This window comes from Melopsittacus undulatus, chromosome 12, assembly GCF_012275295.1.
Source record: "Melopsittacus undulatus isolate bMelUnd1 chromosome 12, bMelUnd1.mat.Z, whole genome shotgun sequence".
Classification (NCBI taxonomy): Eukaryota; Metazoa; Chordata; class Aves; order Psittaciformes; family Psittaculidae; genus Melopsittacus; species Melopsittacus undulatus.
The window spans coordinates 3,266,469-3,285,603 of NC_047538.1; the positions used below are offsets into that span (position 1 = coordinate 3,266,469).

Below are 19,135 nucleotides of genomic sequence, written 5' to 3' on the forward strand. Positions count from 1 at the left end.
GCTGGGTCACCATCAATCTAAAGGAGAGCAGGAGGAGCTGGTTCCCCATCAGTGGGGGCTGAGCCTGTGGTTTTCTATATAGAGAAATAAAACTACAAGACCAACAAAGTCACAAGAGGGAAAAAGCCACAGAGCCTGCTGCAGAGACCTGAGCTGTGTCCCCACTGTTAACGGGACAAACACCTCGCTCATGTTCACAAAGGTTCCATAAAGACAAAGAGAATCCCCTGTATTTTATCTCAGAACTTAAGGAAGACCTTGTGTAAGAGCAAGTGACTGCACCAAAGTCACTCAAAGGTAAAGGTGAATCCTTTGGGGTATGTTTGAGCAAACACAGATGGGGCAACTCAACTCTTCACAACTGCAAAACCCTTCAGCATGCTGCAGGGATTGTGTGGGGATGAAAATGGGGCTGAATTTCAAGTTACTACTCTGAAGCAGAAGCCACACTGCCTGTTGCAGGTGCCTGTTCTCATCTAGCCACTCACCCATGCTGACTGTGCACAACAGCCATGGGAAAAGGGATTTTGGAGCACTCAAACTTAAGCCGAGTGCCCAGGACACAGGTGTCTTAACGCCTTCTTTTGGGCAGGCTATCAGAAATCCATGCAAAACATATTCCCTTAAAAAGAGAAACTCTCTGGCAACCTGCTCCTCTACCTGGGACTGCTTTTTCCTCCCATTTCCAGTCATTTCATCTGAACAGTGCAGCTTAAGGAGTGAACTATCTTCAATAGGACACTTCTCACTATTTCAGGACATAGGTAAAGGAGCACTGGGAAAAAGCACATCTGCAAAAAGAGAGATCTAAGCAAGAGGGGTGAAGGGTTGAGATTTTATTTGGGATTGCTCTTCCTGGAAGGAGCCTGATGAAATTGGCTGAAGGATGCTTGAGGAATTGCATCCCGACCTCCAGCATAAGAGGGAGGAAGCCAAAGAAAACACAGTTTCACACATGAGCCAGTCTGGAGAAGGCTTTCCCCTCATCCTGTTTCATTTCATGTAAAATTTATGGATGAAAGCAGTGGGGAAAAAGGGGAATGTGATGAGAATGACAGGGACCAAGCGAGACTGGCGGACAAGGAGCCTGTAAGCCTGGAAACTTCCTGGGTCAGAAAACTGGTTTTGTTAAGACCTTTGGAAAACATTCCTTTGTTTTGTGGGAACAGTATCAGTAAGTAATAGAAATGGGAGTGAAGGACTGACCCTTCCAGGCTCGTGGCTTCAACCTGGAGCATGCAGAGACTTTCCAAGGAAAAACACCATTGAAAATTACTCTCATGATTTATGATGCTAAAAGTTGCTCTGCGTTACTCTATCCTACTGCAGCTGTGAATTGAGAAGCCCAAAGTGTGACAACGAACTCATTGACACTTGGAAGAGGTTCCCCAGGAAAATGAGAGCATTTCTCACCCTTTCAAAGGTGCTCTTCTATGTTAGGGACTGGTGAGTAAACACCAAGACCAGATTCCATATGTGGTCCCAGGGTTTATTTATCTTCCCAGTAAAATATATAGCATGAAAAATAGCATTCAGCTAGAAACATAAATAATAGCACCTAGAAACACATAAGTAATGCCTTACTGCCAGCTTCCCTTGCAGGAACTTTAAACCACTTCAGCACCACTGTGGGGGTGCTGGGAAGGCTCCATCTAAAGCACTTTCTGGTCAACTACAAAGCAGGAGGTACAAAAAGCATGGAAAGGGCTGAAAACCTCGTGGCTTGAGTCTTGCTTGTCTGAGACACAACTTCAGTGCTCTTTTGGTGTTAAGCATCTGATCTGCTGAGAGGAGAGGGTGCTCTGGGTTTGGGCTGTCAAAGTTTCAGGGTTAGGGTGGGTCAGTTAAAAAAGTAATCCAAATCTAAAGGAAAAATCCCCAATTGTTTGAAATCTATTATTACTACTGCTACTGTTATTATTGTAAAAGGCTTCTTGAATTTGGGTCAGGGACTGGTCTACAGCAGTGCCTTCCATGCCCTTCTTGAGCAAGATTTTCTCCATGCGTATAAATAAAGAGATTCCAGAATCAGACACTGGCAGTCAATATAAAAGGAGCATTACCCAAATTCAGACCAGATCCACCCTTTTGAGTGTTCAACCAGGTGAGATCTCATTAACCATCCCAATGTGCAGGGTTTGATCCCAAGGGGGGGTGGAACAAGACACCGGTAACGCTGCTGCCAAGGGGAATGGCTTGAACCTGCCCAAGAGAGGGGAGACTGAGATGAGCTCTTAGGCAGAAGCTGTTCCCTGTGAGGGTGCTGAGGCGCTGGCACAGGGTGCCCAGAGAAGCTGTGGCTGCCCCATCCCTGGCAGTGTTCAAGGCCAGGTTGGACACAGGGGCTTGGAGCAGCTGCTCCAGTGGAAGGGGTCCCTGCCCGTGGCAGGGGTTGGAGCTGGATGTGATTTGAGGTCCCTTCCAACACAAACCAGTCTGGGATTCTGTGATGAGCCTATGAATATTTAAAGTTTACTGATTTTAGGCTGTTCAACACTGTAACATCCACTACTGGAACATTCCACTCCTGGAATTCAGGCACTGAGCAGTTATTAAGGCACAATCTCATTTCATTCAAGATACTAAACTTGCTCCAAAGAAATGAATTGGAGATGATGTTGGGACAATAACTTTGAATTTCCTGGCTTAAGTGGGCTTTAATTTTCAGTTATGTTACACTAATGAACTTTTTCTAGTGAGCACTATTCCAGAGCTCTTCTGTGATTAACAAAAGTGGTTCCAAGTACCTCATCAGAACGAAGCCTGGATATTAAACAATGAAGTATTTGCATACCTTACGCAGAGGAGATGATTGGACATCACTGCTGTGCTCTGCATCTGAATTACAGCTGATCAAAATTCATGTCTATTAACCTCCTCTTGAAAAACATTCATTTTGTCCTGTTTGACTTAATTGTGGAATCTTAAAATAGCTTTCAGAATGCCAAAGTGATCCATAAAGTGCCTGAATTAGCTGCACCATGCATAGACACGACCTGAAACCTGGCTGCTTTCAGCTCTTCCACCCTTCTAATGGGGAAAGTCATTCAGTATGAGATAATCGGAAGGGGATCTCACCAGCAGGCAAATGCTTGGCATCTCTAGTGTCTCCTCTGATGGAAAAGGCTTGGAAAAGTCTGATTGATTCTACATGTAACCAGCTCTGGGTTCTCTCCCCTTTGAGCTCTAGTCACAGATCCCCAGACCAGAAACCCTGTGGCAGAAAACAGCTTCTGCCAATTGAACATCTCACACCTTTGTTGCAGAACCAGGAGCTGCTCGAGGTGTCCTGCTGCTGCTTCCCACGATGGAGACCAGCAGGAGAAAGCAGGTGACCCACAAGTGATGCCTTCACATGACAAAAGGATGTGACTGAAGCAGGGTGATGGCTAAAACCTGTAACTATCCTGTTGGCCTCAAGGGACAGATCTGCAGGCCAGGCTCTTACTGTTATGATTTCACTGGCTCAGATGTAACCTCGAGCTCCCACTCCAGCACAGGCTGTCTCAAGGTGCACTTGTGCTCCTGCCACAGCAGCAGAACTACCCAGACACAGAGGTGAAACAAGGTTTCAGCTCAGGAAAGGCTGGTTTACCTGCAAGCTAACAAAACCTGGGGACATTGAACAGGGGAGAACTTTGGAAGAAGAGGAAACTGCACCCCAGCCTCAGCCAGGCTCTGATCAAAAGCCTACCCATCACAGGAGAACCTTCATGTCTTCTAATTCAAGTAGTGGACAAGAGCCTCCAACAAAACACAGCCAACTTCCAAGTTGGAGTTTCTTCTCCAGTTGTTCAAAACCTTTCCAGTTTAGCAGCATCTCTCCCAGAAGAGAGGGAGAACTAAGAGGATGTATGAAGTCAAGAGCTGGGAGGTGGGAAGAGGACCACAGCCTCTCCACCTCTGATGATATGGGGAGAGATCAAAGAGGCATCATCTCTTCCTGCTGCAGGTGGGGAAGGCTGGTCAGAAATCATGTCCTGGTTAGGTAACACGGCCACTTCCAGCTCCAGCAGCTCACGTCATGGTGGACCTAGGCTCACGTCAGCTCCGCTGGTCTGCAGGGCCCTGGCTCCCAAAGGACTAGAACAGACCTGCATTTCCCATCAGTTTAATTTCCAGACATTCCACATGGACTTCCCAGGTGGAGCAGGATACAGAGACCTACAAAGGCTCAAACTCAAAGGTGTGTGTCAGGAAGATTTATGAGCTACGGAAAGTGTCACTTTGGGATATTTATGCTTTTTCCTACATCAGAAAAAATGCATATTTTAAGGCTGAACAGGTAGAGACCAAATGTGCAATAGATTTATCCCAGTTCTGTGACACAATTCCTGAGCTACGGGCATTCCGGTGACTCTAAAACAACACCACTAAGGCAGAAAGACATTAGCATGGATATATAATCATTCACATGCATGAGGTGGACTTTCCTCAAGTACACATTTCTCACTTCTCCTTTAACACTGGAAGTCTTTACAAGCTCTAAAATCTATGGCTGATGCAGAAGCAGGGATGGGCAACAAGCAGCATTGCTGCAGCTCCACGTTTTCCAAGCTAAAGGCTTGGAAATGTAAAAATGGTAAAGGTGACTGAATTTGGAGGGGAGAAAACAAATCCTTGCAGAACACTGACAATTTAGGACCATTCAGGTGTTGGAGGTGAGGGGTGGTGTGGATGGGAGATGTAGGGTTTGGCTCTAACAACCAGCAAAGCAAAGCAAGTATCACTGGGAGAGGGCTACAGGGCCAGTTCCTTACCTGAGGTGGAGTCGGTGTGGAGGTGGGTCTCACAATGGGAGGCGTTGGATTCCTGCTGCCCCCACCAGACATGATTTCTTCTGTGATATCTTTGCCTCCCTGGTTGGGATCCCGGATTCGGATCTACAGTATTGAACAGAGAAAGGATTCAAGTGAGTCCTCCCACTATGCACTCCTTGGGGTTTATGGAGAGGAGACATGGACAGGCTGTAATTCCATGACACTCAGTAGGAGCTGCTCTGGGTTGAGCTGATGCTCTGCAGGAATGCTGGAATGTGGTGTTTTGATAACTTGAAATGCCTGGTATCTAAATTAATCCCTTAATCTCTAATCTAATCAGAACACCACACCAGTTAGGTCTAAATACCTGCACCCAGTGTGTGACCCTGTAATTCAGAGCACGGTCCCTACTGCTGGATAAGGAGTTTACTGCAGCTTAGAAAATCTATCGGACAGTTTTGCTACAGGACTCATTTGCCAGCCAGTGGAAAGTGCAAGAATTAAAACGAAAAGGCCCTGTTTTACCCCGATTTGGAATCCAGTGACCTTGCCAAGCCAGCTGCTGGTGAAGGGGGAAAGCCAATCAGCTCTTCCTGCTTTTCCCTTCCAAGCTGGGAAGAGTCACACCAAGAGAACAGAGGGAATCAACCAAAAAACACTGAGTGGAGGAAAGGGAAACCGCAAGAGCAAACTCAAGTCCTGTGAAACTCATCAGCATTTAGGAAACGAGCCTGGGTTTGAGACTCTTCACGGCCCCAAAATGGGAAAGGAAAAACATCTTCCAAAATAAACCACTCAAGAGCACACGCGTTTGAATCCTCAACTGACACTTGAGCCGATCTGAGTCACTGAACACAGGAACAGTCACGCTGCCTGGGTCAATCCGAAACAGAGCTTTTAATCTTCAATACAAGAGTTAACGATTTCCCCAAGCCTGAAGACAGTTCTGCTGCTTGTCCCCCTCAGAAGCTCCTGGTTTAAACTCTATTGAAATTGGTGCTGAGGTCCCCATCATGCTGAGCACGATGCACAACCAAAAGACACGATCCTTCTGAGGGCTGGGGGCTCCCTGGAAAGCACCAGGCTTTTATCAGCACCATACAAAGTCAGGAGCTGCAGATGGGGTTTGTGATTTACCCACTTCAGTGTGATCCTTCTTGGCTCTTTGATCTATGATAGATACACACATGGTGCTTGGGATGCTGGCAAGATGTGCTCCTCTCTTAGTTTTGATGGAGGTTTGCTGCTAAAACCTTTCATCAACCACAGCACAAGGACTTAGGAGCTGGCCTGAATCTCTGCCCTCTCCTCCTCCCAGTGACCAGTTAATGGCATTAAAACATTCCCTGGTTGATGGTTTGTAGGACGCAAATGCTCACTTAATGGCGCATAAGGGCATGTGTATGTATATATGTTTAGTTTTTCTTTCATTTCCCTCATGTCTTCAGTCCCAACCCCAATTAGCAAACTGGAACAGAGCATTCAGAGCAAACAGTTCAGGCATTTAAAAAACCTTTTGCCTTTCCGCTTCGGAGAACTTGGCTTCCCTGGCATGAAAGTGCCTGAACCACAGCTGAGGGTTTCTGAATGTCTCTGCGTTTCAAGCAGCATCAATGATGTGGCCATGCTGTGCTCTGGATGTTGAGAAGAAACTCCTCAGGCCTAGCGAGGAGGTGGCAAGAGCTGCCTCACCCTTTGCTGACAGCAGCTACAAGAAAAGCCATTCTCACAAGCCCAGCGAACACATTGTTCAGCTCTCCCAGTTTCCCAACTCAAACTTCATCTCAGACCATCTTTGAAACTCAAAGATACAAATATCCTGCATTTTGAGACACATACAAGTCCCTTTCCTGCCCCTCCTCTCTTTGGAAACAGTTCTTTGAGGGCTTTCCAACTGCTCCAAAAACACGCAGTGATGTAAAGCAATTCCCTTTTCAAATGTATAGAAAAGATCCATCCACAAGTTTAAGACCACCCTGAACTCTGTTTAAATGCTACATTCTCTCAGTGTGCCTTTACTATTCCCTTCCATCATCCACCTGCACTAATAATCCAGTGATAATCCAATAATCTGCCCCTCTCAAGCTCTCCCCAGTGAACTGGGAAGTGAGAAAGTGTGCTCTCCAAATCCCTCATCACTTTCACATATTCAGGTTCTTTCAAGCCTCCCCACAACTTGCTGGGTTTCTGCCTTTTCCAAGGCAAAACCTATTTCTGTTTAGTCAGTTTCAACCAATTCCCAACACTCTCTCAAACGGATCCCAGTCTGTTCACTGGTACAGCTCAAAGCAGCAGCACAGGCAGCAGCAGAGGGGCCAGGCCTGGGCACCCAGCACTGGTTTTCATTCATGCTCACTGCAAAACCTCTAAAAACCTTTTCCTTTTTGTCTGGCTGAGATGTCACAAACCCAGAGCAGAAAATCCCCCCCCCCCCCAAAATCAGCAATCAGACACTTGCAGCATTGTGCAGTGTTTAATCACAGTTCAGGTGTAAAACCTGGTCTCTCTGTGATGCCAAAGCTCAGTTTTAAGCCAAAGATGGTCATTAACTTCCTTCAAGCTTACAACCAGGACAGATCTCGGGTGGGATGTACCAATCCATGACCACCACTCACCGTTTTTTTCTCTCTTTTAGCTGGTGGAGGCTGCTGCTGCTGTGTAGGCACTATGATGGGTGCTGACTGATACACTGGCTGACTTGGGTAGAAAGGTGTTCCTGGGAGAGAACAACAGAAACAAGAGGGGAAAAGTCTATTAATGAAACTAAACCATATGCATGATGTAAACCAGATCCATGTGCTCCTCCCTCCCTCCACACCCCCACAACTACAAGCATCTGCCTGGTCTGTGTTTTGCTCTTCCCCACTGCCACCAAACCAGGAGCTGTTACTCCATCACGACACTGATGAAGTCCCTGTTTCATTTCTTATCTCTATGAACACAAACACAATTACAAGCAATGTTCTCCTCATGTTGCACACGGAAACAGCACAACCAGGTTTATTGTGGAATTACACCATGTTGATGATTACATTCATACTACCCAATGTAGTTTCATTAGGCTTTTCTGTCTGCAGTAAGACTGGCTCAGAATGACCAAGTGCTTTAAAACCAGATATAAAGGTGGCCTTGTAGAGCAGTCTTCTGCCTGCGGATCAGACATCAGGGAACACGGAAGATGGCACTGGGTTTCCTTCCTTCCAGGCATGAATGCCACAGGACTGCCTGTCTGTGCTTGTGTCTGGAGCAATATCACTCATCCTCAACTGAACCAGCCTTTAAATGGGAATGAGCTGCATGTCTGCAATCTGAACAGGAGGTTATTGCTATCACAAGTAAATGGTGAAATCCAAGACAGTGAATGAAGGCAGCCCAGCCCAATCCGATCTACAGTTTCAAAGCCTGCAATTCCTTAAACTGGGAACTGGGAAGCAAAAGCTCAGAGCAGGCTCCTGTTTGCACGCTCAGAGGGAGAACGTTTCTCTGCTGAGATAGTGGGCAAGGAGCACAGAGCATTGCCTGGGCTGTGGAAAGCTCAGCCGGCCAAATTGCACCCTGGATGCTGCAGTTAAAGTGGCCTAAATGATTCAATAAACTTCTTATTGTGAACTCCAGTGACTTCAGATCTGGCCTCAGGGCACAAATGTCTCTGTCACAGACTCCCAGACTGGTTTGGGTTAAAGGGACCTTAAAGCTCCTCCAGCTCCAACCCCTGCCACGGGCAGGGACCCCTTCCACTGGAGCAGCTGCTCCAAGCCCCTGTGTCCAACCTGGCCTTGAAAGAGTTCCTACAGCTTGGGAAGGAAGAACCCTCCTGCCTCTCTCCTTAAGAACAGTGATGAAAACTCAAACTCTTCCAAGTGCTGCTTTGGCCAAGCTGGCCAGGTGAACAGCATGAGCTTGGATAACAGGAACAAGCCTGGGGATGTGCTCCTCATCTTGATTTCCAGTTTCCTAGAAACCAGATCTAATCAGACAGCCTGTGAGGTGATCCCTGCCTTGAACTGAGCCACAGAAGGACCTCAAGGAAGGAATCCCGAAAAGCAAGAGTAACTTCTGGGCAGAAATACAGCTCCTGTGGCAACAGACCAAGTGCAATAAAGTGCAATTTTCAGTGCAGCTCTGTCCTCTGTGCTCTGGGGTTTGTTCCTGTTTTGTTCCCAGTTCAGCAGCACCCAAGTTTTATTCTCCTTCCTTTCCATTCATCCTGTCCTCATGTGCTGCAACATTCCTGATGCAGCACAGAAACTCACTGATATCAAATGATGACACACTGCAAAACTGAGACAATTACAGAGGATGCACTGTCCATCGCCCCAGGTTTTGTCCTCTGCAGTACTTTCCCTTCCCCCTTCTTTTCAGCCTGCCAAACTGCAGTGATTTCACATCTAGCAGCCACACTGGCTACGAAGTCCTGAGGTTTATGGCCAAGACCACTGCCAACAGCATTATCCATGCCTGTGTCATAGATCTCCTTGTCTCCCAGAGCAGTTCCTAGTGAGACACTGCCAGTCCCTATATAAATAGCAAGGATGCAATGGGAGGGAAGGGTGGATGAGCACAGGCAAACGTCACCCACTTCCCTGGCTAACCCTGCTCTGCCTGGAAAACTCTTGGCACAATGGAGAGCTCCAGCTTCACCCACTGACACTCTGCAGACACAGCAACCTAAAAGCAAGCTGGGACTGAATGGTGACAGTCTCTGTGCAAGAAACCAGGCGCCTTCAGGAGCAGAAAGGGACCAGAAGGGAACCTTCTCTTCACTGCAGGAGTGAGGACAGACAAACGGTGTTGTGCAAGCAGAAAGCAAGAGAGCAGACCTGTAATGGCAGGAAAAATGAGGAATACCAGGCAATTTCCTCCTTTAGTGGATCAGATTTAAAGAGCCAGAGCAGTATTTCTGCTCTTTATTATTACTAGAATAAGCAAACAGGAACCAGCTGCCTTCTAATTGCTCTCCCTCCTTTTACTCAGGAGCTACATAACCAGGTTTGAACGCTTTGTGGCAGCCTGTCAAAGGAGTCCGTTAGCTCTATATACACCAAGAAAAGGAAAGGAAAGAAGGGAGGGAAAAAGATGACAAGTAGAGAAGCAACTGAGGCTTTTCTCCCCTTTAAAAGGAATGTGGATTTGTGAAGAGCAAACATGCAATTCTGCCAGCAATAAGGGGTTGTCACTGTTCAGCCTGGAAGGTGATCCTTCACTTCTAAGGCTCCAACATACCAACAGCTAAAGCCTGAAGCTGCATGGGAAGCTGATAAAATCTCTGCCCCCAACAGATTACAGGCCGTGCGTGGGCAGGTAGCAATGAGACTGAACAAAATACCTCCAATTTGATATTGAGAGGTGAAAACCCTTAGAAAACCCCCACAAAACATTACAACAGGGTGATGACTAGAATCCTCCTGGTGGCTTTCCCAAATGTTTCCATAAATGAGCAAGGGAAGGTAAATAAAGAAGTGATAAACTTGACTGCAGGATATCTAATTCTGCATCTCATTCAACTCTAGCTTGCAGGAGCTGATTTAAATACCAAAATACAGATGCCACTGAAAACCTTACAGGGATTGTGATATAAATATGATATATATTGTACATGGCACCACACTGGAAATTACTATGAAAGGACTTAAATGTAAAAGAGGATTGCCAAGAGGTGTCACAGGATACTGAAGGACAGTCCCCCACTGCTACACAGGGTCTGCAGGCTGGGACCCAAATAAGAGGTGGTTGTGAGGTCCTGGAGGAGTCAAGGACCAGCAAGATGCAGCCTTGGGATATTTAGGTGCAGCTTTGAAGCTCAATAGTCAATCAAACCCACTGACCATTGTGTGTCAAACAACAACAGCACACACATGATGTCAGGCTATCTCCCAAACCTTTTGCTTCAGAAAAGGCAAGACCAGGATTTGCCCATTAAAAGGGCAAATTTCAGCCTGTCCATGAGTTACAAACTGTTTGACTGGACTAACTTGACCTTCACAGCATAAGATCAGTGAATCAAACCACATGGCTCCTCTAAACACCAACAGAGAACAAAGGGGTAAGAAACATTAACTGCTGTGAGCATGTTCAGGGCATGGCTCAATGGAAACTGGAGCTGCCAGTTGCATTCACAATGCCTTAATAAATAATAATGCTTCAGCAGGGAATAACAAGGAGCCCCCATTCTTGCTCATGGGTGATTACAGGTAGCTCTGTGAGCTGCAGCCTATCCTCAAGTGCTCCTACAAACAACACTCTGTTATTGTGTTTTTTCAGGACTGAATAATAAGGGCTGTGCCACAACCCAACTGAGCAGCTATTTGAAGTGCAAACACATGCTAATCCATTTTGCTATTTTAAATCTTCAGCTTGACAACAGCAAGATACTTGAGAGGAATTCTCCAAGCTGAACTTACCGTAGGCATTGGGGAATTCTCCAGGACCTGGTCCTGGATAAAAGGGTCCTGGTCCTGGTGGCTGAACGGGATACTGCTGCGGGGGCCCGACATACGGAGGGCCACTGTGACGATACTAGAAGGAGGAAAAATTGCCATTAGTTTACATGGAGTTGGGCAACTGTTGCACACAGAACCTGTAATCAAGCCCCTGAATCAACAAGGGATCTGATTAGCAAACTGATTCATCATAGATTACTGTCAGAAGAATAGAAGAGAGCTAAAGCTGTGTCAGACAGACAAGGACTCAAGAGCTGAAGTAGTAAATCCTGATTCCAGCACTGTTGTGTTGTGATGAGGCCCAGGCTTTCATAGCTGCAGATCTACTAAGTCGATTCAGACACATTTATAGCACTGAACGTTCTCCAGGAGCTCAGTTTCACACTGGTTTTGAGGGGGACCTCAAAACCTTGCATTAATTTATGCTTCCTGCCTCCACACACAGAACAACAAATACTTCATACAGAAGGACAGAGGCTAAATATGCATCTACCAGCTTCACTTCACACACACCCCCTAACTCTGCACCAAGCCTTGAGAAGATCCAGATGGAGCCAACATTGCTCTGCAGTCCTTTAAGTGCTGGGATAAGGGCTTTGTTACCTGTGGTATACAGTACTGGGGGCCCTGAGGCATCGGGTAGGGCATTGGCAGGTGATTAACCATCATGATGTGCTGGTTGGTTTGATACACCGCCGTGGGGGTCTGCGCACCAGGACGGATGGAAGGGCTGCTGTTCTGGATGGTGGCTCTTGGAGGCTGGATCTGAGGCCTCTGAAAAAACTAGGGCAGGGGGAGAGAAAGGAAAGAACTGGTCAGGCCTCCTGGGCAACAACTGGAAATACCATTATGACATTAGAATTCTCATACTACTTTCAAAGGGTTGCCACACGTTCAGAAAACTGCAGGACAGTTTCTGCTTAGCTGTAAACCGCCAGCTCATGCTCCAGCCTTCCGTTCACATGGAGAAGGAAGGTAAGAACCGTTCAGCTCCAAGAGCGATGAGTTTGGAGCTGCTGGATTACACAGGTCGACTTCCAGCGTGAACGCCAGAAAAACGACTTCTGTCAAATATAGTTCTGATAAGGTGGGTTGGCTGCCAAAAAACACCTTTAGAAATGTGCTTGCGAATGAATATTCCAATACAGCTCCAGAACAGTTCTAAAGCCAGATTTTAGCAAGGCCAGAGGTGCCTCGTGCCTCTGCTTTACACAAACTGAAGCAGATGACTTGTCTTGCCCTCTGTTTTCAGAAAGGTGGCAACCTCTTTCCAGGGTGGTACCAAACTCTTCTACCACGTGTGCATGAAGTGATGCCCCACGCAGATGGACCAGGTCCAGGAAACCAAGCAACCCCCTGGAACACGCTCCATCCTCAAGCCTTACGCGCTGGGAAAAGGCATCGGTATTCCTGGGATGGAGCATTCATGGCACTGGAAGACCTTACTCTGGAGTCTTTGCAATCTTGAAACTCAGGTTTTGGTAAGATATGCATCAGACATCAACGCATTCACTAACGGAGTAATGATACAAGTGATAGAGACACTTATGCCATGCAGAACCAGGAGTTAAAATTACCTGTATAGGTCTGAATCCTCCCTTCAAGAACGAAGCAAGAAAGCAGCAGGAAACAGAAAGAAAGCCAATGGAACAGCTTACAGATCAGTAGGAAGGAATAGGATATAACATGCACCCTAGTTGCACACAATTCCATTCACTTTGCTACCCTGCCTTGACTAACTTCTTAGAGGAACACCACGAAAAAGACACTGAACTGGCACGAAGGACTCTTGTACCTGAATCCCGATGGAGGGGTCAGAAACTGCTGGAATAGTTTAATATGGAAGTATAAAAATTTAAAGAAAAAAAAAAGAAAAAACCCAACCAAACCACAGTAAACTGCACAAAATGTGATGCTACAGAGAGATGCTATGGTTACTCTGTTCCTAAACAGCAAACGTCTTCCTTTCTGGTCTCTTTCAGTGCTACAGAGACAGCAGATGAAGCAGAAACCCTTGCTCACATCTTGGGTTTGGTCTCCATTTCTGCACCAAGACTGGAAGGATAAGAAATGCCAAGTGTTAAGCAAAACAATAATCATGATTAGGTCATGACACAGCACACTGAAGACTGCTGAGGGATGAAGTGCATTGATGGGAGCAGTCTGTGAGCAACTGCATCGTGAGTGGGGAGAAGAAAAGAGAGGAAGGAATAAAGGAATGAGCTGGGCTCATCTGCCTCGGCATTTGGGAAGAACAGGGTATGGCAGAAGGAAGCTGTGATGCCTCTATACTTGACGTGACAACGAGCTCAACATGGTCATTCTGATGCTGCTGAAGACTTTATGATACCCCATAGCAAATGATGTCTCCAGGAAAGCCAGGGATGACTCCATCTCACAAATCCAGATGCTTTTACATCCAGCCCTGTTCAACTGGATGAAGAATTGTCCCCAGCATGCTCCAAGTGTGACCTGAACCAGAAGGCGACTGTTTGGGGAGAAAAACTTGGTTGGGAGGGTGAAGAAAGGAAAGCAGAAGAGCAACACACTGCCATGCTCCTGCATTAACCAAAACTGTGGCTGTCTAGATATGGGGAACCACAGGAGTGTCGCAGGAACCAAGGGCATATGCTGAATTTATGGGGAGAACAACCAGAGTCTCCAACATTTCATTATCCAAAGACACTAGAAAGAGGAAAATCCTTTCTTCCTTCTGAATAATAACTGTTCCTAACCTGTTACACAGGAAGTGTCCCAGAGTGGGGCTGGAAAAGTCAACAGCCACCAGGATTCCGTATTCACACAGAGTGAAATGGGCTGGAGGTTGAAGTGAGACCTGCCTCTGCTGACAGCAACAGTGTCCACAGGGCAGCACAGAAAAGCTTCAGTGCAAGAGATGGGAGTCCTGGCCCATGTGAGCTCCAGATGTGAGCTCTGCTCCTCAGGTCCCTGCTGTACCTAGGAAACTGCTACCACCAGCACCAAAACCATAGGAGAAGAACTTACAGCAACAGAAACTCCTGTTCATGGAGAGCTTTCAGATGTTACCTGCTGGGGTAGCACACTGAAGAAACTCCATCTAAGGAACACAAGCAGGCTCTCTCCGGCCATAGGACAGCACCTCTGTGCACCAACACGGGTGGTGTGCGGCACAGGCTCACTCCTCCATTAAGTATCAAGCACCCCATGGTAGTGCTAAGCTGTTCCACACCAGAAGCAGCGCCTCCAATGAGGAAATCCATTTTAAGCCCTCCAGCCCCTCAAAACCACTCTGCACTGCCCACACCATTGCAGAGGTAGAGATGGAGAAAGAAGGAGGACTTCATTACTATGAGGAAGACACAGCAGGAAGAAAAGCAGATCCATTGTTCCAAAACAAGAGCACCAGATGCTTTTGGAAGAGCCAACCAGAGATCTCTCAGCAAAGTCTGAATCAGTTGTAGCTCCTCCACTAAACTCCACAAGAAAATCAGGTACCATCAGAGCACTGAGCATCCCTTTTCAGTGGGTTTTACTGTTCCAAACAAGCATCAGCTGGCTGCCAGACTGGTTTCTGCTCTGTCCTTGTTGCTGTCCCTCCAAGGCTCAGTTAGCAACGTTCATTCTTAGAAATGCTTCACTATTCTGACCTGCTTTGCTGAAAAATTGGTTGTGGGAGGTCCAACAGATGCCTGCACAAGCAGTGTTCTCCAGTAACACTCCATGTCCCATAGGAGAACACTGGGAGATTAAAATCAGATCCATTTTGTCTCTTTTGCTTCTAAAAAGTGCAGGATTTGAGAGTGGAGCACGCACAGAACCTACCCAGGACCTGAAGAAGGAATCCTGGGCCACAGCAAGGCTTCTGATAGGTTTCATCCACCCTTCCTTGACTATGTCCTGCAAAGATGAAGTGCAGCAATGTCTAATGATGGTCAAACTGGCTACACAGCCACGCAGCATCCACTGAGGACCTGAACCATGGTCCTCAGGTCACGGTCCCATCCCTTACCTTTCCAACTCAGTTACAGGGGAATTTCTTGGGTCACTGTGGAGTCAGCAATATGGTCTTTAACGTCTCTCTTCTGAGGGTTACTCCCTTCATACACTTACGGAAGAGCACATGGAAACCCTTCTCAGACTTTGCTTTTATCGGCTGCCTAAAGCTCAACTCTTTCAGCCTCCTCATTTACGAAGTTCTCATCACACAATCCCAGCCTGGTTTGTGTTGGAAGGGACCTTAAAGCTCCTCCAGCCCCACCCCCTGCCACAGGCAGGGACCCCTTCCACTGGAGCAGCTGCTCCAAGCCCCTGTGTCCAACCTGGCCTTGAACACTGCCAGGGATGGGGCAGCCACAGCTTCTCTGGGCACCCTGTGCCAGCGCCTCAGCACCCTCACAGGGAAGAGCTTCTGCCTAAGAGCTCAGCTCAGTCTCCCCTCGGGCAGGTTCAAGCCATTCCCCTTGGCCTGTCCCTACAGGCCCTTGTCCCAAGCCCCTCTCCAGCTTTCCTGTAGCTCCTTTAGATACCCGCTACTCACCTCCTGCCCACCCCTCTCAGCACTACCCTGCCATTTACCTCTTAGTCGCTCCTTACATATGAACACTCCAATATCCTTTTATTAACCATCATCTTCTCCTGCTTGATTTTCCTCCCACAAGACCCTGTGTCAAAAGTCTGTTGAGGACCAGGCAGACAAGAGGCCTCCACAAAAATCAATGAGCAAAGAGCACAACCTCCTCCTGCTGAACCACCACTGCATTTCAATTGATTTTCTCTTTACACTCTGTTTCTAAGCTGTTTCTTCCAGTGAAATGTCTGTGGAGTAACTCCCCCTGCGCTCTAAAAGCTTCACTGGGAAATAAACTTGTGGGAAGAGCACTGAAACCCAACCTATGCTAAGCTTAGCCCATCTAACACAATGTGTGCAGGCACGGATCAAGGCTGGCAGCTGCGATGGGTCCACAGAGCCCTGCAGAAGGCAGCAGGGAAAGGGACCAAAGGGAAAGCTCCACAAGTTGTCATCAATGCTATCAAATCAAATCAAAAATCACTGCTTCAATTAAGCTTCTCCTACCCTGGGACAAGCCTGTGATTAAGTTTTAGTCTTTTTATCCCACCAGTTTTCCTGATGGGATAACCTGACCCTGAGGTACCTGCACAGGCGATACAGCAGGAACCACGTCTGCTGCTTACACACCAGCACTGGCACATTGTATTTGAGCCTTCAAACTTGAACACAGGCACCAGGGCTCAGCTGAGGAGCTGCAGCCTTGAGACAAAAGCTGGTGCCAGAAGCAGGAGGTGCAGAAGGAAGCCCCCAGGTCCAAGTCTTCCTTCCCCGATGGCCACCAGCATCCCAGTGCAGCCCTTTGGGGGCACACAGCACACAACTTTCCCCCCACCCCTCCCAGTTTTATTACCTGCTAAATGATAAAACTGGGTGAAAAAAAACCTTTTTGTGTCATGTGTGGGATTTAGAACTGGCAGCTCCAGTACATGCTCACGGATGAAGACAGACATGCCCATGGCAGCCGTTTCTACCCTCTTTCTAACCTGAGATACTGCCCAAAGCTACCAAACAGTCGGTCTTGAGTCAGCTCAGGGAGTGGATTCCTGCTCTCTCCAAATCACAAGGCTTTTTAACAACAGCACACGGCCCAGCCCAACTTTCTGTTGTATAAACTGTACCCAAAAGAACTGGAGTAACCCCAAGCTAAAACTGGAACAAACTACACCAGTAACCTCAAACTAACTTTGTCTGCTATCCCCAGCAAACTCATCTCAAATACAATTACAAGGCAGAAAGGGAACGATGACATTTCAGTTTATACTTCTTCTTATTTCTGTTTCTAATTACACTGGCCTCTTCTGAGCATCCATTTTAAAATAAGCCAGATGCTCCTGAAGTACTTCTCAAATTGAGGGTTATTCTACATTCTGGACTTCAGATTAGAAGAAAACTGCTATTTTCAATTGTGTTTCATGAGGCTCAAAAGCAACAAAGTGACTGAAGATCCTTATATAGAGAGAAGGAAAACCAGGGATGCTCCATGCACAAAGAGGGAAATGGAGAAACAATCTAGGCAAAGCTGTAGCTATATCTGCTATGATTTTGAGTAAACCTCGAGCTGAGAGTGTATTTCAAAATCACAGAATCGCAGCCTGGTTTGTGTTGGAAGGGACCTTAAAGCTCATCCAGCTCCAACCCCTGCCACGGGCAGGGACCCCTTCCACCAGAGCAGCTTGCTCCAAGCCCCTGTGTCCAACCTGGCCTTGAGCACTGCCAGGGATGGGGCAGCCACAGCTTCTCTGGGCACCCTGTGCCAGCGCCTCAGCACCCTCACAGGGAAGAACTTCTGCCTAAGAGCTCAGCTCAGTCTCCCCTCTCTTGGGCAGGTTCAAGCCATTCCCCTTGGCCTGTCCCTACAGGCCCTTGTCCCAAGCCCCTCTCCAGCTTTCCTGCAGCCCCTTTAGGCACTGGAGCTGCTCTCAGGTGTCCCCTTCAGGAGCCTTCTCTTGTCCAGGCTGCCCCAGCCCAGCTCTCTCAGCCTGGCTCCAGAGCAGAGCTGCTCCAGCCCTCACAGCATCTCCATGGCCTCCTCTGGCCTCGCTCCCAACAGTTCCACACTGAAGCCGGGTCATGGGGAGCTTCTCACTGACCAACACCCCCGTGTCCTTATCCTCAGGGCTGCTCCATCCCTTCCCCACCCAGCCTGTGTTTGTGCTGGGGATTGCAGGACTTTGGTGCAGGACCTTGCACTCGGCCTTGCTGAACTCCAGGAGGTTCAGAGGATGATAAAATACCACCACAGAACACCCTGTTCCGCTCATTTTCTTTCTCTTATAAAATAAGACACTGCAGGGGTTTCCCAGGCAGCCATGGTACTGGAATCAAGGGTTACTGAGATGTATTTAATGAGGACCACTGCAGCTATTTACATTTGCATCCAGTCACTTTTAGTGTAGCATCCTGAATGGTCTCCTGTTTTCTCTTACACAGAATTAGATAACACTCTCTACAGCATCAATTGGCCATCACTCAGCAGGGCAGGCATCCCCATCCAGAAGAAAATCACTTATAAAGCTGCCAGTCACCATCAGGTGCTTAAATCACACTAATGTGAGTCTAATAATACAGGAAATATCATTAAAGAACAATCCATTATTTGACTGAAAAAGTCCCAGAATCAATACGAGGCACATGTTAACACAATCACACTGGGACTGACACAGGAATCGTTGCAAACCTCATCTTCCTGCTGCTTTTTGGAAGAGCACGTTATGCTGATGCAAGAAATATTAATGGCACTATGGCTGATTTACTCATTTAGTACTATTTAGGTTACAAAATCTCAGTCTCGAAGCCCAGCTGCTCATGTTACAGGTTAAAGGCTTCCCATGGGAGAATTAGTACTCCTGTTGGTCTCAAGCATCTTCTAGGTCTTGGGTTTGGGGTGAAGTGGGTCGGGGACAGAAGCTCCTCTCTCCATCCCCAACCCACACCATGGGCAGAGAGCTTTGGATGGGGAGAAATAAACAGCTCATGTCCAGCCCAGGTTTCTGTGGGCCTGCCCTGAGCCAGCACATGACAGCCAGAGCTGGGAATAAAGCCTGCAATGGTTTGCTGATGGTAACAGCTTCCCTCAGATAATTACAAGCAGACTTCACATGTAACAGAGTCTGCAGCACAGTTAAATACGTAGTGATAAAAGCAGGAAATCTCTTGGTAATGACAAGTTCTAACCTGCAGGCAGGGTCGTAACTGGGTTCAGAAGCAAGCCTGAAATCAAGTTACAACAGACGGGTGGTAGAGGCACACCAGGAAAGCCACCAGTTGCTGGCACAGCCTCCTCCAAGGCTGTGCTGCCTCCATCCCCGTGGTCCAAAATCTGCTGGCAGTGAGCTCAGTGATTTCTATGAGATATGAAAAGCCTCACACTGAATCCATCACTT

General features: G+C 47.4%; 1 protein-coding gene across 7 annotated transcripts in view; it reads right to left on the reverse strand.

Moving 5' to 3' along the window:
- The window catches only part of EIF4G3 (eukaryotic translation initiation factor 4 gamma 3), a 149,666-nt gene that overhangs the window by 54,021 nt on the left and 76,510 nt on the right, over positions 1-19,135 (reverse strand). For all 7 annotated transcript variants that reach the window (XM_031045709.2, XM_031045706.2, XM_031045703.2 and 4 more), the window contains 4 exons: positions 11,804-11,983; positions 11,162-11,276; positions 7,376-7,476; positions 4,761-4,883 (listed from right to left, as the gene is read on the reverse strand). In XM_031045709.2, coding sequence (XP_030901569.2) covers positions 4,761-4,883; positions 7,376-7,476; positions 11,162-11,276; positions 11,804-11,983 — 519 coding nt within the window. The remainder of the gene's footprint in view (positions 1-4,760; positions 4,884-7,375; positions 7,477-11,161; positions 11,277-11,803; positions 11,984-19,135) is intronic.